Genomic DNA, 22,033 nt, shown 5'->3' on the forward strand with positions numbered 1-22,033 from the left:
GGGAGCCAGGACTCCTGGGTTCTCTCCCAGCTCTGGGAGGGGAATGGGGTCTAATGGTGAGAGGATGGGGGGCTGGGAGCTAGGACTCCTGGGTTCTCCCCCCAACTCTGGGAGGGGAGTGGTGGCTAGTGGTTAGAGCGGGGTGGGGGCTGGGAGCCAGGACTCGTGGGTTCTCTCCCGGCTCCGTGAGGGGAGTGGGGGCTGGTGGGGTAGAGCTGGGGGGCTGGGAGCCAGGACTCGTGGGTTCCCTCCTGGCTCTGGGAGGGGAGTGGGGGCTGGTGGTTAGAGCAGGGGGGGCTGGGAGCCAGGACTCCTGGGTTCTCTCCCAGCTCTGGGAGGGGAATGGGGTCTAATGGTGAGAGGATGGGGGGCTGGGAGCTAGGACTCCTGGGTTCTCCCCCCAGCTCTGGGAGGGGAGTGGTGGCTAGTGGTTAGCGTGGGGGGGGGCTGAGAGCTAGGACTCCTGGGTTCTCCCCCGAACTCTGGGAGGGGAGTGGTGGCTAGTGGTTAGAGCGGGGGGGGGCTGGGAGCCCGGATGCCTGGGTTCTCTCCCCAGCTCTGGGAGGGGAGTGGGGACTGGTGGTTAGAGCAGGGGGGGCTGGGAGCCCGGATGCCTGGGTTCTCTCCCCAGCTCTGGGAGGGGAGTGGGGACTGGTGGTTAGAGCAGGGGGGCTGGGAGCCAGGACTCCTGGGTTCTCTCCCTGGCTCTGTGGGGGCTGGTGGTTAGAGCAGGGGGGGCTGGGAGCCAGGACTCCTGGGTTCTCTCCCGACTCTGGGAGGGGAGTGGGGGCTGGTGGTTAGAGCAGGGGGGCTGGGAGCCAGGACTCCTGGGTTCTCTCCCTGGCTCTGTGGGGGCTGGTGGTTAGAGCAGGGGGGGCTGGGAGCCAGGACTCCTGGGTTCTCTCCCTACTCTGGGAGGGGAGTGGGGGCTGGTGGTTAGAGCAGGGGGGGCTGGGAGCCAGGACTCTTGGGTTCTCTCCCGGCTCTGGGAGGGGAGTGGGGGCTGGTGGTTAGAGCAGGGGGGGCTGGGAGCCAGGACTCCTGGGTTCTTTCCCGGCTCTGGGAGGGGAGTGGCAGCTAATGGTTAGAGCAGGGGGATTGTCTCCTGCAGTCTATGCCTGTGCTGCCCCTGCTCCCCGCAGCGCCCCCTGGTGGGTCTGGAGCAGCCAGGAGTTCCACCCCGCCCCCCCAGTCATTAGTATCGCTCCTCCCCAACACACCTGTGAGAGGTGTGGAAAAGGGGAGGAGCCAATACAATTATGTGTGTTGGGGGTGGGGCTTCAGGGGCACCTGGGGGATGCTGGGCTGGCAGGGGACTTTGTGTCTGATGGGGGCGGGGGAGGTAATCCTATGACCTTCCTAATTCTGCTTCCCAGAGCAGGGAAGAGAACCCAGGAGTCCTGGCTCCCCGCCCCCCTTTCTCCCATGCCAGGTGTAATATTAGCTGTGACCTTTCCAGAGGGGCACATGGGTCTGGATGGAACAGCTCCCTGGTTTGTTTTGCTTCCACTGAGTCGATGGGGGGCTGACCAAGCCGTCCTACCGATACCCCCTACTGACCCCCAGGAGCCAGACTCCCAGGCCCCCCTTCTCCAACCCACTTGATCCCCCTTTCCCCCCAAGTCCTGAGCCATGGAGCAAAAGCCAACGAGGATACCAGGTAAGGAAGCAAAGAGCCTGACAAGGTAACACTTGGTCTGAGTTGGGTCTCCGCTGGGAGCCAGGAGGGTTGGGGTAATGGTTAGTGGGGGGCGGGGCTGGGAGCCAGGACTCCTGGGTTCTCTCTCCCACTCTGGGCAGTGAGTGGGATCGGCTGGTTAGTGCGGGGGCGGGGCGGGGCTGGGAGCCAGGACTCCTGGGTTCTCTCCCTGGTTCAGGGAGGGGAGCAGGATCTGCTGGTTAGAGCAGGCAAAGCCTGATCCTTTTTAATGCACCCGGCCACATCCTTGGCATTGGGCCTGCTTAGGTGTGAAGCTGCTTGTCCTCTAGATACGGAGAATTCCAAGAGCCCCCCCCCATTTCCCCCTGGGGGGACCTCCCCCGACCTCCCCCAGTCCGGTCCGCTCTTGCTGTGACGGTGCTGGAGGAGTCACGCTTGGGGTGGGTCTGGAGCTGGCCTGCCAGAGCCCCAGATTGGCAGGAGATTGAGAGCCTGGGGAAAGCGCCCCTTGCCCCTGCCCCATTCTGCGCTTGGCGAGGGAATGGCCTCCCTGATCTCCGGCCGCCCTCTGTGAGGGGGCATCAGCCTTTGGTCCTGAGCCTGGTGCGCTGGCAGGGCTCCAGGGCACGCGGATGATCAGCACGGGAAGCGGGCAGGGGGATTGGGAAAAGGGGACCCACTGTCTGGACAGGCACAGGGAGGCTGGGAATGGGGCAGGGGCCTGTCCCCTCTGGGGGGTGCTGGCTCCCATCTGGCCCCAGGGCAGGGACTGGCTGGCTCAGGGGGTGGGGAATGGGGCAGGGGCCTGTCCCCTCTGGGGGGTGCTGGCTCCCATCTGGCCCCAGGGCAGGGACTGGCTGGCTCAGGGGGCGGGGATCAGTGTTATCTGCAGCGTACACAGACGGGGGTCAGTGATCTTGGTGTCCCGTCTCCCCGGCAGGCTGCCCAGAGGGTGGGACTAGCTGGTCCCAGGGCAAGGGGCAGCCTGTGGGGCTGAGGTGCCTGGTGAGCTCCAAGGGGGGCAGGATGTCGGAGGTGGGGGAGCTCACCCAGACGCCGCTGCAGAAAGTGTGGATCCCGCATGCCAGCAACCGGCTGCACCAGCGCAGGGGGTGTGAGTCGGGGTGGCCTGTAGGGGGCACTGGCTCTTGTCCGGCCTCAGGGCAGGGACTGGCTGGCTTAGAGGGGCACGGCATGGGGCATGGGGCCTGTCCCCTAGGGGGTTCAGACCTCAGGGTGGGGGGATTTGATGGTGCAGCTTGGTTTGGGGGTCTTGGCTCTAGCCCCCATCGCTAACAGTGTCTGTTCTCCCCCCCAACAGCTGCTGTGCCTCAGTTTACCAATTCACCCACTATGGTGATCCTGGTGGGGCTGCCAGCCCGTGGGAAGACCTATATCTCCAAGAAGTTGACCCACTACCTGAACTGGATTGGGATCTCCACCAAGGGTGGGTTCAGAGGAGATGGGGGGTGAGGATCAGGTCAGCTGGAGTCTCTAAGGGGGGGTCAGTGGAGCTGGCTGGAACAGAGATCTCTGGGGGGAGGGAGCTGTGGAGCGGGCAGGGGGGCAGGTGTCCGATTGTGGAGGCAGGGAATTAGGGGACAGGGTGGGTGTCTGTTGAGGAGGGTGTCCTGGGGAGCTGTGGGACCCCGGCCCACCCTCCACTCTCCCTGCAGTGTTCAACGTGGGGCAGTACCGCCGCGAGGCCGTGCAGACCTACCAGAACTACGAGTTCTTCCGGCCAGATAACCAGGAGGCCATGCACATTCGCAGGTGAGGGGGTCAGCTGGGGGCACTGCTGAGGGAAGCTCGCGGTGCTGGGGGTGACCCCGCCTGGGGGCACTGCTGGGGGAAGCTCGTGGCGCTGGGGGTGACCCCGCCTGGGGGCACTGCTGGGGGAAGCTCGTGGCGCTGGGGGTGACCCCGCCTGGGGGCACTGCTGGGGGAAGCTCGCGGCACTGGGGGACACCCCGCCTGGGGGCACTGCTGGGGGAAGCTCGCCGCGCTGGGGCTGACCCCGCCTGGGGGCACTGCTGGGGGAAGCTCGCCGCGCTGGGGCTGACCCCGCCTGGGGGCACTGCTGGGGGAAGCTCGCCGCGCTGGGGCTGACCCCGCCTGGGGGCACTGCTGGGGGAAGCTCGCCGCGCTGGGGCTGACCCCGCCTGGGGGCACTGCTGGGGGAAGCTCGCCGCGCTGGGGCTGACCCCGCCTGGGGGCACTGCTGGGGGGAAGTTTGCAGCACAGCCTGGGGGAGGTCTGGGGTACGTGTAAGGGTCTCACCCCTCCCTCGCCCCCCCAGGCAGTGCGCTCTGGCCGCTCTGAAAGATGTCCACACTTATCTCAGCCGGGAGGAGGGACAGGTCGCGGTAAGAGGGACCCTCCCCCTTCCTCCCCCCCAGCCAGACCTGTGGGCCCATCTACCCCGGCCTCATGCCTGCTCTATGTTCAGGTGTTCGATGCCACCAACACGACCCGGGAGCGAAGGAACATGATCCTGCAGTTCGCCAGCGACCATGGCTACAAGGTGAAGGAATGCGGGGGGTGGGGGGCATGCGTCTGGCCCAAGGCACTGCTGCAGGGGAAGGCCACAGTACTTTGGGGCCTTGGCTGGGGGCACCAGTGGGGGAAGCTAGCAGAGCTGGGAGGGGGGTGTCTGGCTGGGGGCACTGCCGGGGGGAAGGGCGCAGCCCTGGGGGCACTGCTGGGAGGCGGGGGTGCTGAAGGGGGAATTGGGCAGCGCTGGGATCTCCAGTCACTGTTAGACCCACCTTAACACCTCCCTCCCCCCCAGGTGTTTTTCATCGAGTCCATCTGTGACGACCCAGATATCATAGAGGAGAACATCACAGTGAGAGAAACACCCCCCGGGACCTGGCCGTCCTGATGTCCCTGCCACACACAGGGGGAGGTGGGCGGCCCCGGGGTGTCCCCCCCCACACACAGCCGGGGGAGGGAGGCAGGCGGCCCGGGGTGTCCCCTCCACAGACACACACACACATAGGGGGGATGCAGGCGGCCCGGGGTGTCCCCCCTCCCTCCACACACACCCACCCCCGGGAGGGGGGGAGGCAGGCAGGCAGCCCAGGGTGTCCCCCAGACACACATGCGGGGAGACGGGAGGCCTGGGGTGTGTCCCCCCACACACACACACACACACACACACTGGGGGGCAGGCGGGCGGCCCAGGGTGTCCCCCCTCCCCCCTCACACACACACACACTGGGGGGCAGGCGGGCGGCCCAGGGTGTCCCCCCTCCCCCCTCACACACACACACACTGGGGGGCAGGCGGGCGGCCCAGGGTGTCCCCCCTCCCTCCACACACACACACATCCCCGGGGGGGGGGAGGCAGGCAGGCAGCCCAAGGTGTCCCCCAGACACACATGTGGGGAGACGGGAGGCCCGGGGTGTGTCCCCCTCACACACACACACACACACTGGGGGGCAGGCGGGCGGCCCAGGGTGTCCCCCCTCCCCCCTCACACACACACACACTGGGGGGCAGGCGGGCGGCCCAGGGTGTCCCCCCTCCCCCCTCACACACACACACACTGGGGGGCAGGCGGGCGGCCCAGGGTGTCCCCCCTCCCCCCTCACACACACACACACTGGGGGGCAGGCGGGCGGCCCAGGGTGTCCCCCCTCCCCCCTCACACACACACACACGGGGAGGCAGGCAGGCAGCCCAGGGTGTCCCCCAGACACACATGCGGGGAGACGGGAGGCCCGGGGTGTGTCCCCACACACACACACACACACACACACACACACACTGGGGGGCAGGCGGGCGGCCCAGGGTGTCCCCCCTCCCTCCACACACACACACATCCCCGGGGGGGGGGGAGGCAGGCAGGCAGCCCAAGGTGTCCCCCAGACACACATGTGGGGAGACGGGAGGCCCGGGGTGTGTCCCCACACACACACACACACACACACACACACACACACTGGGGGGCAGGCGGGCGGCCCAGGGTGTCCCCCCTCCCTCCACACACACACACATCCCCGGGGGGGGGGAGGCAGGCAGGCAGCCCAAGGTGTCCCCCAGACACACATGTGGGGAGACGGGAGGCCCGGGGTGTGTCCCCCTCACACACACACACACACACACTGGGGGGCAGGCGGGCGGCCCAGGGTGTCCCCCCCCACCACGCACACAGGGAGGGGGGAAGCGGGCGGCCCAGGGTGTCCCCCCCACCACGCACACAGGGAGGGGGGAAGCGGGCGGCCCAGGGTGTCCCCCCCACCACGCACACAGGGAGGGGGGAAGCGGGCGGCCCAGGGTGTCCCCCCCACCACGCACACAGGGAGGGGGGAGGCAGGCGGGGAGGGCTGCCCCCCCACCACACACGGGGGGGGCAGGCCCCTCGGCTCCAGGCCCATCTGCCTGACGTCCCCCCCCCCCCCCGCAGCAAGTGAAGCTGAGCAGCCCGGACTACACGGACTGTAACCGGGAGGAGGTGGTGGAGGATTTCCTCAAGCGCATCGAGTGCTACCAGCTCCACTACCAGCCCCTGGACGATGAGCTGGACAGGTGAGACCCCCGCTCCCCGCCCAGAGTGGGGAGAGAACCCAGGCGTCCTGGCCCCCAGCCCCCCCTGCTCAACCACCAGCCCCCACTCCCCTCCCAGAGCCAGGGAGAGAACCCAAGCGTCCTGGCCCCCAGCCCCCACTCCCCTCCCAGAGTGGGGAGAGAACCCAGGAGTCCTGGCCCCCAGCCCCCCCTGCTCTAACCACCAGCCCCCACTCCCCTCCCAGAGCCAGGGAGAGAACCCAGGCGTCCTGGCCCCCAGCCCCCACTCCCCTCCCAGAGTGGGGAGAGAACCCAGGAGTCCTGGCCCCCAGCCCCCCCTGCTCTAACCACCAGCCCCCGCTCCCCTCCCAGAGCCGGGAGAGAACCCAGGCGTCCTGGCCCCCAGCCCCCCCTGCTCTAACCACTAGCCCCTACTCCCCTCCCAGAGCCGGGAGAGAACCCAGGAGTCCTGGCCCCCAGCCCCCCCTGCTCTAACCACCAGCCCCCACTCCGCTCCCAGAGCCAGGGAGAGAACCCAGGAGTCCTGGCTCCCAGCCCCCCCTGCTCTAACCACCAGCCCCCACTCCCCTCCCAGAGTGGGGAGAGAACCCTGGCTCCCAGCCCCCCCCCCGCTCTAACCACTAGCCCCCACTCCCCTCCCAGAGCCGGGGAGAGAACCCAGGAGTCCTGGCTCCCAACCCCCCCTGCTCTAACTCACCTGCCCCCACTGCCCTACCAGAGCTGAGGAGAGAACCCAGGAGCCCTGGCTCCCAGCCCCCCTGCTCTAACCACCAGACCCCACTGCCCTCCCAGAGCCAGGGAGAGAACCCAGGATCCTGGCTCCCAGCCCCCCCTGCTCAACCACTAGCCCCCACTCCCCTCCCAGAGCTGGGGAGAGAACCCAGGAGTCCTGGCTCCCAGCCCCCCCTGCTCAACCACCAGCCCCCCCCTCCCCTCCCAGAGCTGGGAGAGAACCCAGGCATCCTGGCTCCCAACCCCCTGCTCTGACCACCAGCCCCATTCCCCTCCCAGAGTGGGGAAAGAACCCAGGCGTCCTGGCTCCCAACCCCCCCTGCTCTAACTCACCTGCCCCCACTCCCCTACCAGAGCTGGGGAGAGAACCCAGGAGCCCTGGCTCCCAGCCCCCCCTGCTCTAACCACCAGCCCCTACTCCCCTCCCAAAGCCGGGGAGAGAACCCAGGAGTTCTGGCTCCCAGCCCCCACTCCCCTCCCAGAGCTGGGAGAGAACCCAGGAGTCCTGGCTCCCGGCCCCCAGCTCTAACCCACCAGCCCCAACTCCCCTCCCAAAGCCTGGAGAGAACCCAGGCGTCCTGGCTTCCAACCCCCCCTGCTCTAACTCACCTGCCCCCACTGGCCTCCCAGAGTGGGGAGAGAACCCAGGAGTCCTGGCTCCCAGCCCCCCTGCTCTAACCACCAGCCCCCACTCCCCTTCCAGAGCTGGGGCCCAGGCATCCTGAGCCCCTGCTCATCTCTCCCCCCCAGCGCCCTGTCCTACATCAAGATCTTCAACGTGGGGCTCCGGTACCTGGTGAACCGGGTGCAGGACCACGTGCAGAGCCGCACCGTGTATTACCTGATGAACATCCATGTCACGCCGCGCGCCATCTACCTGACCCGGCACGGCGAGAGCCAGCACAACCTGCAGGGGCGCATCGGGGGCGACTCGGGGCTCTCCCCCCGCGGCAAGCAGGTGGGGCGGGGCACGGGGGCCACTCGGGGCTCTCCCCCCGCGGCGAGCAGGTGGGGCGGGGCATGGGGGCCACTCGGGGCTCTCCCCTCGCGGCGAGCAGGTGGGGGCGGGGCACGGGGGCCACTCGGGGCTCTCCCCCCGCGGCAAGCAGGTGGGGGCGGGCCACTCGGGGCTCTCCCCCCGCGGCGAGCAGATGGGGGCCACTCGGGGCTCTCCCCCCGCGGTGAGCGGGTGGGGCACTTGGGGCTCTCCCCCCGCGGTGAGCAGGTGGGGCAGGGATCAGAATATGGGGACTTGGGGGGTGGGGATTGGATGACAGTGGCACCCCCACAGTGCAAACATTTGGGGGGCTGGAAAACGTACCCCCATAGCAAGTGGGGATGGGGGACTAAGATGGGGCAGTTGCTACCAGGGATCAGGGCTCTCCCGTTCTAGAAGCAGCAACACAGGGAGGGGAGCCAGGGCCTCCCTGGGGTCACCCCCTCTCCACCCCCCTAGTTTGCCTTGGCCCTGGCCAGCTTCATCGAGAGCCAGAACATCCGGGAGCTCAAGGTGTGGACCAGCCACATGAAGCGGACGATCCAGACGGCCGAGGCCCTGCATGTGCCCTATGAGCAGTGGAAGGCGCTGAACGAGATTGATGCGGTGAGAACCCAGGTGTCCGGGCCCCCCCATCCCCTAGATCCCCCCCCTTCCCTCCCAGAGGTGGGGACAGAGCCTGAGTGTCCGACCACCCCTGGGTAATGGTGTGGGGTATTTCAGGGCGTCTGTGAGGAGATGTCCTATGAGGAGATCCAGGCCCATCACCCGGAGGAGTTTGCCCTGCGTGATCAAGACAAGTACCGATACCGCTATCCCAAAGGGGAGGTAAGGGGGTGCCCTACACCCCGACTGGAGTGATGAGGGGGGTTCACTTGTCAGTAACCCATGAAACTCCCTGCCACATGATCTTGGAGGCAAATTATAGTGAGATATAAATAACCTGGAGAACTCACTGCCACTGTATTTCCGGGGGATGAATTTAGCAGCACACTCGGCCAGTGGAACTCCCTGCAGCAAGTGTTGCCAGGAGTTTAGTGATGGGTCTCCTGCCGTGGGGCTTTCCTAAGGAGAATGAATTTGGCAACACGCAGCCTGTGGAACTCCCTGCCCCATGATGCAGGGGGGCAATTTTTTCACACACACTTTGCCCATGGAACTTCCTGCCACTGTAGAATCTATGGGCAGATTTGGGTGATGATTGTTGTTAACCTGGGCTGGGGGCAGAGGAGATGGAGGGAGGCAGCGTCTCTCTTATTGGCATCGCCTCCCCCCTCCCCAATTGTCCCCAGTCATATGAGGACCTGGTGCAGCGGCTGGAGCCCGTCATCATGGAGCTGGAGCGGCAGGAGAATGTGCTGGTGATCTGCCATCAGGCCGTCATGCGCTGCCTGCTGGCCTACTTCCTGGACAAGAGCGCAGGTACCCCCCCAAGCCGCCCCCGGACATGCTGTACCGTCTAACCCCCAAATCTATTGTTCACGGATGGCCACGTAAGCTATCTAGGAAAGGTTATGATGTGCTGAGCCCCATCGTTACCGTGTGCTTGGCTGTAAGGCTGGGAGTCGGCCATGGCCGGTTCTCCAGTGACCCACACCCAGGCGGGGTGGTGAACAAGGGATTTACGGTGCTGCCAGAGGGCTGTGTAAGCGTCACACCGGGGGGGGGGGGAGCGCGACTGCTCAGCTCTGCGCCTCAGCAGAGCCCCCCCAGGACACGTCCGGGCTGGCGTACGCCAGGCACAGGGCCTGGGGGATAAAATAGAGGACGGTGGCATCGTGCTCTGGCCTTTCTCCTCCCCCGCCTATGCTGGAAGCAGCAAGAACGTGGAGGAGCTCGAGACCTGAACCGAGGAGACTGTCCCGAGGTGAAGGGGGAAGCCTGCGTATGAAGGACGGTAACGGACCCGCACCGGCCGGGGGGCAAGAGAAACCGCTCGCTCTAATCTGGTTTGGGACTCAACGTGCTTTCCTTTGGCAAGTCTGACCTTTGTGCCTCTCCCGTAAATTCTCCAGCCGCAGACGTCTCTCACCGCTCTGCTGGTGGCAAGCAGCCAGTCCAGGCCCATGCCTGCTCTCCCAGCCACGCACAAACAGATACAGGGTGACCCCCGCGCATCCCTCGGTCCCAGCCTTGCACCCCAGAAACGTGCGACTCCCGCTGCTCGGGACCCCCTCTGAACAGTGCAAACGTCAGTCATTCCATCGCCGGGTAACGAACACGCCCCTGCCTCTGTTCACCCGAGGAGCTCCCCAGCCCCGCTGGGTTAGATAAACCCTTAAAACACAGGCACTAACCGGAGCAGGGGAGCTGGCAGTGACACAGGCACAACAGTCCGAACTCGTTACCACCGAAAACAAAAGGAGAAAAGCACCAGCTAACTGCTAAACTTCGCCAAGCTAAATAGGATCTGAAAGCAAACGGTCTATCACCTCTGCTAAGTGGAAAGCATCCAGTTCGAACCAGTCCTCCCAGTTCACTGATGGGTTTTTGATCCCATGGGTAGAGATGGGGGAGGAGAGGGAGCCACTCTTCTTATATCCTAACCCTTTTCATGGCTCATGCAGTTCCATGACGTACGTACTCTGCAAACGTACATGCCTTTGTCTAGCCGCCCGCCCCTTCTGTTGAATGTCCAATTAGACAGGTCATGGCTCTCACACTTTGCTGGCAAGCCTGTGTCTTCGTCCCTGGGAAACTGGCTTGTGAGTGGTGCCCAGAATGATAACACATCAGTAACAATCGTATAGCCAAATCTCATAACTCCCTATACAATGTTAGTCTGTGTATTAACAGGACAACGATGTTCAGCGGATTATGACTTTTCAAAGCATACCTCACAAGGCTTTATACAGAATATAACCACCATATAAAAGTGGTGAATATGGGGAACAGTGTGTCCCATGGGCTGGATCCTGTGCACCCCAAAACTCCCCCATGTAACTGCCCTCTTCTCTCCCCACAGAGGAGCTGCCCTATCTGAAATGCCCGCTGCACACCGTGCTCAAACTGACCCCCGTGGCATATGGTGAGTGCATCTCCATCCGCCACAGGCTCGTCCCGCTGCCCTCAGACAGGTGCCGGGTCCCTCTGGGTCCATTCACATCCTACTGGCAGGTCCCCCCCTCCCCCCGCCAATCTTGGGGACCAGATCCAGTTATATGCCCTGCCCCAGGGAGGAAAGGGGGGGGGCATGGATCTCTCTGCTCTAATCTAGGGGCCTTCTCCTTTATGGGGTGCTGGCAGGTTGTCAAGTGGAGTCCATTTTCCTCAACGTGGAGGCTGTGAACACGCACCGGGAGCGCCCCCAGGTGAGTGGCTTCCCCCCCTGCCCCCAAGCTGGGGGGCTAGGCCAGTGCACTCTCCCAGTCCTGATCTCACTGAGGGACACCCGGAAACTGACAAAAGCCCATGTGAAATTAACATCCTCCACGCCTGGATCCCAGCTTCTGCTGTCTGCTCCAACCCTCACCCACCTTGGGAGGGGGAGGCAGATCTGCAAGCCCCCCACAACCATTACCTCTATCCCCCCTCCACCGCCACCCCCATCTCAGTACCTGCCCCACAAAGCTAGCCTGCCCCCCCTTACCAGCACTACCGGACCACCCCTCTGGCCAGCCTGGAGCCCACCAAATGGCCTCGCTTGGAAGATCTTGGTCTGGCAATTTTCTCACAGCTTGGGGTGCAGGTAAAGTCAATTTGGCCCCCCATAACCAGGATGTGCCCCCTTCCTGCCAGCTCCTAAATCACCTCACTGCCTCCTTCCTGCCCCCCAGCCCACTACATGGCCACTAAACTCCATGTGTAAACTGTGCTAACCCCATTAACATCCCTGGGGGTGCACTTGACACCCCACCTGACAGCAGGGGTTCATCACAGACACCCCTGCCTGAGATCAGGGCTCCAGGCATGACACAGCCCTAACGAGACAGTCCCTGCCCCAGAGAACAGTCTAAATGATCGGGAGTAGGGAGGGGACACCCTCATGCTCTCAAAGCTATGGGACCAGGCACGGCTCCAGCCAGCAAGGCGTGCGTGACCCTGGGCCTCCCGGATCTCGTTGCAGAATGTCGACGTGACACGGGAGCCCGAGGAAGCACTGGGGACGGTGCCCCCCCACTATTAATTGCTTGTGGCCATTAAAGCCAGCCCTCTCCTTTGCCACTGCTGTGTAGTCGATGCTGTTCTCCCAGGACGGTGGTGGAGCTAGACTGGAGACACGGATTTCCGCACGAGCTCGGCTTTTAATGAGTTTCTAGCCCACAGTGAGCCTGAGCCAGTCACTTGGCAAGGGGGTGCTGCCCCGAGCAACACTGCCTGAGTCTGCAGAGAGCCTGAGCCAATTGCTCGGCAAGGGGGAGCTGCCCTGATCATAATCACGCAGCAAGGCTCTGTGATCGCCATGGGGCATGAATACCATGGGAAGGAACGCAGCAGCGGCAGACACAGCCCCAGCTGTCAGGTAACCATCCCACTCAGCTACGCAGTGCTAAGATCTGGGGCTCCCCAGCTGCCTGTTGCAAAGACCCCATGAGTAACAGAATTGACCCCACTGCTAACAGGGAAGGGGCTTTATTTGAAAGTAATGTTGGGTGAATTACAAGGGTCAGAGCTCACCTCTGAGCCCCTCTGTGGAGAGGAACCCCACTGTGGGGCGACTTGGTAGGGAGGGGTTTGCACAAGCTGCCCAGATCCCTCCCCAGAAAGGTGAGGAGGGGTCTGTGCAGCTGAGGTGTAGCTGTGCTGGGGGGCAAAGGCAGTGTCCCCGGAGATCCTTGGGCCCTGGGCTCAGCATGGGCAGAGGTCCCTGGTTCACAAGGCGCCATGGGTGAAATGGGGGCTGGCCACTTCCTCCTACACGCCCCCTGGCTGGCCCTACCAGGGGCACTGCAGCTGCCGCCTGGTCCAGGCTTTGGAATCCTTGCTCTGGATCTGACGGGCAGAGCCAGGAACAGGGGCTGGGACAGGGTCCCAGCCCCCCCCCACCCCCATCCTCACCCCCATCCTACATGGGCACCAGCAGCCCTTAGGAGGCAGAGTCAACTAACCCCTGAAGGGGACCCCCCAAACCTCAGCCCCCTTGGTTGCCCAAGGACTACCCCCCCCCCCCAGGGTTTTAGCCCTCACCTTCCTATCCATAGCCCCATGGCCCCTCTGAGTGAACCTCAGCCCTCTGGGGCTAGCCCCCGCCAGCACTTACCTTGGCGACAAAGTGCAGGATCTGCATCTTGGAGGTCTCCTTGGCGGCCTGCGCCCTCCACTGGAACTCAACCTCGGCCCGGTCCGTGTTGGGCGTGCGGCTGTACTCCAGGTACCCGAGGAGTCGGGGCAGGGGGATCAGCGACCATCACATCTTCACACACAGCCCCGCCCACATCCTCCCTTGGGGCTTACCCCCCTACTCAGCCCCACTTCCTCCATCTGACCCCGGTAACCAGCTCCGAGCATGGCAGAGTAGGTACACCACTGGGTTCCAGACACCTGGGTTCTAGCTGGCCCACTTCTCGTTTCCTCATGCCTCAGTTTCCCCGCAGTCCCTGAGGGGCCCAGCCTCCATACTCCCCATTGCAACTCCATGTGTCCCTCCGTTTCCCAAAGGTCGTGGGGCTTCCCACTCTCCAGAGCCCCTGGAGCCAGCCCTCCTCCTGCTCCCCAGAGGGAAAATGGCTCACTTGGTCTCCCCAGCCGCCAGAGAAGGGTAAAGGACCTGCCCAGGCTGCGTGTCCCTGACACCTGTGTAGTGGGACAGCAGGATCCTCAGCGGCAGGGTATAAACAGCCAGGCTGTGGGCTCCGCCGGCCACGCGGGATCCAAACCGCCCGCCCTCAGGCTCACAGAGCGGCCACTCGACCCACCGGGCCATCCCAGCACCTCAGACAGGCCCAGATCTACCCTACGGTGAGAGAGAGCAGGACTCCTGGGTTCTGGGCCTGGCAGCAGGACTCACCGCCAGCCCTTCACCTCCCCTATCCCACTAGCCCCCCCTCCTGTCCCAGAGCCGGCCATGGAACCCAGGAGTCCTGGCTCCCCCCGCCTCGCTCTAACACTCCCCTGCCTGACATCCCCCAAGACCTCGTGTCTCTTTCTGGAAGGGCTGGGGAGAGGAATGTGCTCCAGGGGCGGGGCCTCGGGGGGCCCAGCCCCCTGCTGCCCCACCCCTGCTCTGCAAGCCCCTCCATTGGCTGGCTGGTGCCCAGAGGGGGCGGAGCCTACAGCTCCTGGGGGTGGAGACTAATCCCTGGTATCCCAGACTCCACACCTACCTGGCTCCAATTTACAGTTTCTACAACATCTGGCACAGCTTACGGGAAGAGGGTAGGTTTAGAAGAGAAAATAAGGAAAGAGCAAGTAAAAAATCACTTAGAAAAGTTAGATGCCTGCAAGTCACCAGGGCCTGATGAAATGCATCCTAGAATACTCAAGGAGTTAATAGAGGAGGTATCTGAGCCTCTAGCTATTATCTTTGGGAAATCATGGGAGACGGGGGAGATTCCAGAAGACTGGAAGGGGGCAAATATAGTGCCCATCTATAAAAAGGGAAATAAAAACAACCCAGGAAACTACAGACCAGTTAGTTTAACTTCTGTGCCAGGGAAGATAATGGAGCAGGTAATCAAATAAATCATCTGCAAACACTTGGAAGGTGGTAAGGTGATAGGGAATAGCCAGCATGGATTTGTAAAGAACAAATCGTGTCAAACTAATCTGATAGTGTTCTTTGATAGGATAACGAGCCTTGTGGATAAGGGAGAAGCGGTGGATGTGATATATCTAGACTTTAGTAAGGCATTTGATACAGTCTCGCATGATATTCTTATAGATAAGCTAGGAAAGTACAATTTAGATGGGGCTACTATAAGGTGGGTGCATAACTGGCTAGATAACCGTACTCAGAGAGTAGTTTTTAATGGCTCCCAATCCTGCTGGAAATGTATAACAAGTGGGGTTCCGCAGGGGTCTGTTTTGGGACCGGTTCTGTTCAATATCTTCATCAACGATTTAGATGTTGGCATAGAAAGTACGCTTATTAAGTTTGCGGACGATACCAAACTGGGAGGGATTGCAACTGCTTTGGAGGACAGGGTCAAAATTCAAAATGATCTGGATAAGTTGGAGAAATGGTCTGAGGTAAACAGGATGAAGTTCAATAAAGATAAATGCAAAGTGCTCCACTTAGGAAGGAACAATCAGTTTCACACATACAGAATGGGAAGAGACTGTCTAGGAAGGAGTATGGCAGAAAGAGATCTAGGGGTCATAGTAGACCACAAGCTTAATATGAGTCAACAGTGTGATACTGTTGCAAAAAAAGCAAACATGATTCTGGGATGCATTAACAGGTGTGTTGTAAACAAGACACGAGAAGTCATTCTTCCGCTTTACTCTGCGCTGGTTAGGCCTCAACTGGAGTATTGTGTCCAGTTCTGGGCACCGCATTTCAAGAAAGATGTGGAGAAATTGGAGAGGGTCCAGAGAAGAGCAACAAGAATGATTAAAGGTCTTGAGAACATGACCTATGAAGGAAGGATGAAGGAATTGGGTTTGTTTAGTTTGGAAAAGAGAAGACTGAGAGGGGACATGATAGCAGTTTTCAGGTATCTAAAAGGGTGTCATCAGGAGGAGGGAGAAAACTTGTTCACCTTAGCCTCCAATGAGAGAACAAGAAGCAATGGGCTTAAACAGCAGCAAGGGAGATTTAGGTTGGACATTAGGAAAAAGTTCCTAACTGTCAGGGTAGTTAAACACTGGAATAGATTGCCTAGGGAAGTTGTGGAATCTCCATCTCTGGAGATATTTAAGAGTAGGTTAGATAAATGTCTATCAGGGATGGTCTAGACAGTATTTGGTCCTGCCATGAGGGCAGGGGACTGGACTCGATGACCTCTCGAGGTCCCTTCCAGTCCTAGAGTCTATGAGTCTATGAGCTCAGGGGAAAGGGCAGAGCTAGCCTGTCAGTCAGGAGGCGGGGCCACAGGGAAGGGGCGGGGCTCTCAGGGAAGGGGCGGGGCTCCAGTCCTTAGCTGTGTTGCCCTTCATGTAGGTGGAGCTGAGGAAGAGGGTGAGGGGGTCCAGCTTGGCCGTGCAATCGTCCCTGCAACGCGCCGGGGGGTGTCACGCGCCTGGGGAACTCTGCGGAGGGCTGGGGATCTGGACAAGGCGGTAAGGGATTTAATGGCAGAGCAAAGACCCCGCTCAAACCTGACAGAGCTGGAAAAAGAACCCCAGTGTCCTAGCTCCCAGCCTCCCCCACTCTAAGCACTAGACCCCACTCCCCTCCCCGAGCTGGGGATAGGACCCAGGAGTCCTGCCTCCCTTGCTGTGATCAGTAGAGCGGGGCATAGCCTACAGATCTCCCAGCAGACCTCCAGCTGGGCACGGACACTGTCAGGCAGCCTTCTGGCCAGGAGGGGGCAGGGGAACAAAATGCAAGGATGGGGGCATACAGGGATCAGCCATGGCAGTTTTTAGGGGCTGGGATTGGGTGGGTGGAGCCTAATGACAAGGATTAACCCTTGAGGGCTTGGAAGCCTCCCCAGAGGGGGGGACCTGTGACAGCCAGCCAGCCCCCTCCCTCCCTTACTGTTTCAGGTTCTCCCCATCCAGGTGCGGCAGGTTGCTGACCAGGATGTAGATGGGATGCTTGGTGTCTGTCTCCACCTGTTGCAACCCAAACACCTGTGGAAGGGGGAAGGTTCACTGCACAGAGGCTTGGGATGGGGAGTGGAGTCTCGTGGTTAGAGCAGGGGGTGCAGAGAGGCAGGACTCCTGAGTTCTCGCTTTCAGTGGCTACTAGCCAGGCTGGGCAGGGATGGTGTCCGCAGCCTCTGTTTGCCAGAAGCCGGGAATGAGCGACAGGGGATGGATCACTCCATAATCGCCCTGTCCTGTTCGTTCCCTCTGGGGCATCTGGCATTGGCCACGATCAGAAGATGGGACACTGGGCTAGTTGGACCTTTGCTCTGACCCAGTCTGGTGGCTCCAATGTTCTCTCTTGGATGCTGGGAGGGGAGTGACACCTAGGGGCTAGAGCAAGGCGGTCTGGGAGTCAGGGCTCCTGGGTTCTAGCCATGACAAAGAGGTAAGTGAAGTTTAATGGTTAGAACAAGGGGGCTGGGAACTAGGACACCTGGGTTCTATTCCTGGCATTAGGAGGGGAGTAGCACGAGGAAAGGGCTACACCATAAAGTAGCCAAGACTGACCCAGCACCCCAATGCAAACATAACGGCTCTGAACTCTGTTTAAAGATCGCTCAATTGAAAGACGGTCCCTCATGCCACAGGGTGCCCCCTGGCACCTGGCACTGACGGGCACCCTACAGCCCAGCGCCCCCGGTGCCTGGCACTGACAGGCACCCTACAGCCCAGCGCTGCCTGGCACTGACGGGCACCTCACAGCACAGCGCCCCCGGTGCCTGGCACTGACGGGCACCCTAAAGCACAGCGCCCCCGGTGCCTGGCACTGATGGGCACCCCACAGCCCAGCGCTGCCTGGCACTGATGGGCACCTCACAGCACTGCCTGGCACTGACAGGCACCCTACAGCCCAGCGCTGCCTGGCACTGACGGGCACCTCACAGCACAGCACCCCCTGGCGCCTGGCACTGTCCCAGAAGAGTGTGACCCGCTGGAGGGTCCTGCTGGCTCGGTTAACGATCTCGGAGTAGACCTCGTTGTAGTCCTTGATGCCATTCTTCAGAATATCGACAAGGGGGGGAGGGGGGGCCCTGTTACAGCCATTCTGATGGCTCCTAGCACCCCCTGCTGGCAGGACAGGGCCCCTCTAACCCCGCTGGGCCAGCAGCAGAACCGGAAATGGAACCCAGGGGTCTGGAGTTGTAACTTCTGAGTGACTGTCCCAGGGACATCCAACTCCTCATCAGACACTCCCCCACCCGCCGGGGATCCCATAACCTGCACCACGGGGATTCAAGTCAGGTCTCTGAAGGTTTCAAACCTTGCTGGTGACTGGGAAATCAGGACTCCTGGGTTCCACCTGCAGCTTGGGGAGGGGAGTGGGGTCCAGTGGTTAGGGCAGGGGTGGCTGGGAGTCAGGACTCCTGGGTTCCATCACCAGCTCTGAGAAGGGAGCGCAAGGCAGTGACTACAGAAAAGCTCATCAAAGCACAGAGATGTGGCACATGCAGTGTGAAAAGCACCTTGCTGAATCCTGCCCCTGCTCCTTCAGAGAGCTGGGTTCAGACTGAGTGGGGAACAGAAGTGGCCTCAGGGAGCCCCTCTGCTAACCTGAAGGGGACTGTGGAACCCCCAGCCTGAACTCTGTGACCATCTAGCAGGCATCTTACCTGCCCATCTGAGGGGGATTTTCGTCTAATCCTTGATCAGCTGGAATTGCACCAATTTACTCACCTGCAGGGGGAGGACAAGCTGTGCTACCCAAAGGGATGGGGCTGCCTTGGGGAAGAACAGGCCCCCATGAGCCAGAGAGGCCCCTCTACCTTCTGATGCACTGGAGCCCCTGAGAATCTCTCCAAGCTCCACTGCAGCGAGCTGGGCCTGCGCGGCGGCGTCCTCCATGGCTCCGTTTTCCACCTGGGCAGAGGCGGAAAAGGATCAAAGCAGAACGTGGGGGCAGGGAAGGGAGTTGGGTGCCAGAAACTCTCTTTGCTAGGAGGGAGAGCTGGCTAAGGGCATGGGGCCTTTCCCCAGACGGGGGGCCGGCTCCCATCCAGCCCCAAGGTTGGGGAGTGGCAGAGGGGTGAGGAATGGGACGGGGGGAATGGCTGGGTTTGGGGAAGGGGCTCAGCTAGAGGAGTATCCCAGGGCAAGCTCCATCCCTTGTTTCGGCCATCGCTCCCAGGGGGCTAGTCCACCCTGTGGGTACGGAGGGGACAGGAGCTAGGGGAGGTTGCTAAGGGGGGCTGGGGCACAGTCTCTGGCTCTCCCCCCCGCCCCGCCCCGCTGCCCTGGCAGATCCCAGCTCCCAGGGGAGGGGTTGCCAGGCCCATGCTCCTGCCTCTGGGCCCCACTGTCCCCATGCCGGGGGGCACAAGGTCATTAGCCGCCCCCAAGTGCCACCTCAACCCTCCCCGCTGTCCCTGGGACCGTCCATGCTGCCTGGCCCCCCAGTCCCCGGGGCTCCCCCAGCCTCCCCTCCCTAGCCCTCCGCAGCCCTCCGCAGGGGTTCCCCAGCCCCGTTCTCCTGGGACACCCCCAGCGCCCCCTTCCCCCCACAGGGGTTCCCCGGCCCCCTTCCCCCGGATGCCCCCAGTGCATTGTGCCCCCCATTTCCCCTGCAGGGGTTCCCCAGGGACACCCCTGGTGTGCCCCCTTCCCCCCGCAGGGGTTCCCTGGCCCCCTTCCCCTGGGATGCCCCCAGTGCCCGGTGCTCCCTCTTCCCCCGCAGGGGTTCTCCAGCCCCCTTCCCCCGGGATGCCCCCAGTGCCTGGTGCACCCCCTTCCCCCCGCAGGGGTTCCCCAGCCCCCTTCCCCCAGGATGCCCCCAGTGCCCGGTGTGCCCCCTTCCCCCCGCAGGGGTTCCCTGACCCCCTTCCCCTGGACGCCCCCAGTGCCTGCGGCCAGGGCCGGCTTTAGGCCGATTCAGCCGATTCCCAGGAATCGAGCCCCGCGCCTAAGAGGGCCCCGCGCCGAGAGCCGGAGCCCCAGCCAGAGTGCGGCAAGCAGCCCCGCTCTCCCAGCTGGAGCTCTGGGCTCTTTAAATAGCCCCCATAGCCCTGGGATAGCAGGGGGCTCCGGGGGCTATTTAAAGGGCTGGGGCTCCAGCTGCCTCTGCCACCTCATCCTTTAAATAGCTGCTGGAGCCCCGCCACCCCCATGTATTCACCAGGGCTCTCGCCGCTATTTAAAAGGTCCAGGGCGGGGTAGAAGCAGGGGAGCCCCAGGCCCTTTAAATAACTCCCAGAGCCCTGGGATAGCGGGAGGCGTGGGGGCTATTTAAAGGGCCGGGGCTCCAGCTGCCTCTGCTGCCCCCAGCCAGCTCTGCACTCTGTGCCCACAGCCAGCCCCTGCCACACACCCCTGTGGCCCTGCCCAAAGCCAGCCAGCCCCCACACACCCCTGCCCGCACCAGCCCTGCACACCCAGCCCCAAACCCCCTGCCCTGTCTCCAGCCAACCCCGCTGCACCCCCCTGCCTGAAGCCAGCCAGTTCTGCACTCCTCTGTCTCCAGCCCTGCCAACCCCTGCCGCACCCCCCTGCGGCCCTGCCTGAAGCCAGCCCACCCCACCCCGCACCCCCTGTCTCCAGCCAGCCCTGCACCCCTTGCCCTGCCTGCAGCCAGACCCTACCTCCAGTCAGCCCCTGCCCTGCCTCCAACCAGCCCCATGTCCACTGCTGCCCTGCAGTTCCCAGGGCAGTAACCTGCACACCTGCTTCAATGAGGGGGGGTGGGAGCAGCTGGGACCTACACATGTGCACACCCCCAGGGAGGGGCGGGGACCCACACATGTGAAACGGCGGTCATTAATAAGCAATCAACAGCATGTATGATGCAATGTACATAATATACAATTGTATTATTCATATAGTTATGGAAAGTAAATAATACATGGAAGAAATGGAAGGCTTTTTTTTTTACACTTTTTTTTTTTTTTTTAGTCATCCCTGCCGGGGCCTCGCCGAAAATGTTCGAGTTGGGCCCCGCACTTCCTAAAGCCGGCCCTGCAGGCGGCTTCCCACCCCCCCTCGCGCCGCGAACGGCCACGCCCCTCCCAGCCCCGCCCCGCCCCCCGTGTTTAAACAGCTGCGCCGCAGGATGGCGGTTGGTTTCCAGTCACAGGGCGGGCACGTGGCTGCCCCCCTGGCCCGCCCCTACAGGCCACGCCCACAGGTCCCCGCCCCATTCCAGCTGCAGGAGCCCCAAGGGTCAGGACTCCTGGGTCTGCAGCCCCAGGCCCTGCCCGGCCTCTCCCGTCACCCAGCCCCATGGCAGCTTCGGGGGAAACTAACGTGACAAAAAAAGGGGGAGCTGTGCCCCAGAGCACAGAACCCAGGAGTCCTGGCTCCCAGCCCCAACCATCATCCCCCACTCCCCTCCCAGAGGCGGGGAGAGAACCCAGGAGTCCTGGCTCCCAGCCCCAACCATCATCCCCCACTCCCCTCCCAGAGGCGGGGAGAGAACCCAGGAGTCTGGGCTCCCAGCCCCAACCATCATCCCCCACTCCCCTCCCAGAGGCGGGGAGAGAACCCAGGAGTCCTGGCTCCCAGCCCCAACCACCATCCCCCACTCCCCTCCCAGAGGCGGGGAGAGAACCCAGGAGTCCTGGCTCCCAGCCCCAACCACCATCCCCCACTCCCCTCCCAGAGCCAAGGAGAGAACCCAGGAGTCTGGGCTCCCAGCCCCCCCAGCTCTAACCCACCAGTCCCCCTCCCCGAGCCGGGGAGAGAACCCAGAAGTCCTGGCTCCCAGTCCCCCTGCTCTCACCACTAGCCCCCCACTCTCCTCCCAGAGCCAGGGAGAGAACCCAGGTTTCTGGGCTCCCAGCCTCAACCACCAGCCCCCACTCCCCTCCCAGAGCTGGGGAGAGAACCCAGGAGTCCTGGCTCCCAGCCTCTCTTCGCAAAGCTGGACTGATCGAGCCTGTCAGGGCTGCAGGTTGCAGCTTTGGCAGGGGAAAGACCACCCGTTGCCTCTGCTGGTGCAAGCCGACACGGCCGGTGGACGGGCGAAGTAAGAGTGCACTGTGTCAGCGACGGAAAAAAAACCGGTCAGGATCGGCCAAGCTGGAGCATTTCAGCCTAAATCCACGATGAGCAGCGTTCTCCAGGACCCGGGCGCAGATGGCGTGGGCCTTTGCTTTGCCTTCCATTGGATCCTCTGGCACGGGTAGCTCCTGTGAGGATCACCCCCCTTTGGCATCTTATTTCTGGTATGAGAACCCCCCTCTCAAAACAGCCCATTCCCCTCTCTGACCCCAGCGGAGAGAGTTATCGGAAGGCTGACGGGACCCAGAAGACGAGAGGAGTGTCTCCAGGTGCCTCAGTTTCCCCACCTGTCCAATGGCTTGAAGTAGCCTTTGACTATTTAGGTGGTCAGGTTTGGGACTCTCTCTTAGTGTGCATATGTACAGTGACAGGCATGATCAGGCTCTGCTTTCGTTTGGGGTCTGTGTAGCGTCAGGCACAGTGAGGG

General features: G+C 62.5%; 3 protein-coding genes across 8 annotated transcripts in view; 2 read left to right on the forward strand and 1 right to left on the reverse strand.

Moving 5' to 3' along the window:
• The first annotated feature begins 1,606 nt into the window (after nucleotides 1-1,606).
• PFKFB1 (6-phosphofructo-2-kinase/fructose-2,6-biphosphatase 1) lies at nucleotides 1,607-12,083 on the forward strand. 4 transcript variants are annotated; one of them, XM_050927309.1, is made up of 14 exons: nucleotides 1,607-1,660; nucleotides 2,982-3,107; nucleotides 3,337-3,433; nucleotides 3,960-4,026; nucleotides 4,110-4,184; nucleotides 4,452-4,508; nucleotides 6,073-6,194; nucleotides 7,677-7,884; nucleotides 8,383-8,529; nucleotides 8,647-8,751; nucleotides 9,216-9,345; nucleotides 10,889-10,951; nucleotides 11,170-11,234; nucleotides 11,990-12,083. In XM_050927309.1, the coding sequence occupies exons 1-14, from the start codon at nucleotides 1,633-1,635 to the stop codon at nucleotides 12,047-12,049; spliced, it is 1,350 nt and encodes a 449-aa protein (XP_050783266.1). In that variant the 5' UTR covers nucleotides 1,607-1,632; the 3' UTR covers nucleotides 12,050-12,083. The 4 variants fall into 4 exon arrangements, with proteins under 4 accessions (XP_050783266.1, XP_050783264.1, XP_050783265.1 ...); XM_050927307.1 differs by lacking the exon at nucleotides 1,607-1,660 and adding an exon at nucleotides 2,687-2,791 and having other exon boundaries at nucleotides 2,996-3,107; XM_050927308.1 differs by lacking the exon at nucleotides 1,607-1,660 and adding an exon at nucleotides 2,687-2,774.
• An 89-nt stretch (nucleotides 12,084-12,172) lies between these two features.
• Nucleotides 12,173-22,033, forward strand: part of ITIH6 (inter-alpha-trypsin inhibitor heavy chain family member 6) — a 32,040-nt gene continuing 22,179 nt past the window's right edge. Inside the window, exon 1 of one of the 3 annotated variants that reach the window (XM_050927196.1) lies at nucleotides 12,173-12,385. The gene's annotated coding sequence lies outside the window, so the exon portion shown is untranslated. Of the gene's footprint in view, nucleotides 12,386-16,063; nucleotides 16,084-16,579; nucleotides 17,003-22,033 lie in introns of those variants that run through there. The other 2 variants (XM_050927198.1, XM_050927199.1) reach the window with 2 other exon arrangements.
• On the reverse strand, nucleotides 12,799-21,710 carry TRO (trophinin). The gene is given in 8 exon segments (XM_050928149.1): nucleotides 12,799-12,855; nucleotides 13,124-13,270; nucleotides 15,913-16,015; nucleotides 16,505-16,599; nucleotides 17,546-17,627; nucleotides 18,230-18,291; nucleotides 18,381-18,474; nucleotides 21,607-21,710. Coding segments are annotated over 8 exon segments (744 nt in total).

The sequence above is a fragment of the Gopherus flavomarginatus genome, chromosome 18, assembly GCF_025201925.1.
Source record: "Gopherus flavomarginatus isolate rGopFla2 chromosome 18, rGopFla2.mat.asm, whole genome shotgun sequence".
Taxonomy (NCBI): domain Eukaryota; kingdom Metazoa; phylum Chordata; order Testudines; family Testudinidae; genus Gopherus; species Gopherus flavomarginatus.

What these genes read in the sequence shown, in the direction of transcription:
- PFKFB1 (XM_050927307.1), top strand. Translation starts at nt 2,687, where the DNA reads ATGTCGGAGGTGGGGGAGCTCACCCAGACGCCGCTGCAGAAAGTGTGG. An exon ending in GGGAGGAGGGACAGGTCGCG is followed by an intron (nt 4,027 to 4,109) that starts GTAAGAGGGACC and finishes CTCTATGTTCAG; the next exon opens with GTGTTCGATGCCACCAACAC. An exon ending in ACTGACCCCCGTGGCATATG is followed by an intron (nt 10,952 to 11,169) that starts GTGAGTGCATCT and finishes GGGTGCTGGCAG; the next exon opens with GTTGTCAAGTGGAGTCCATT.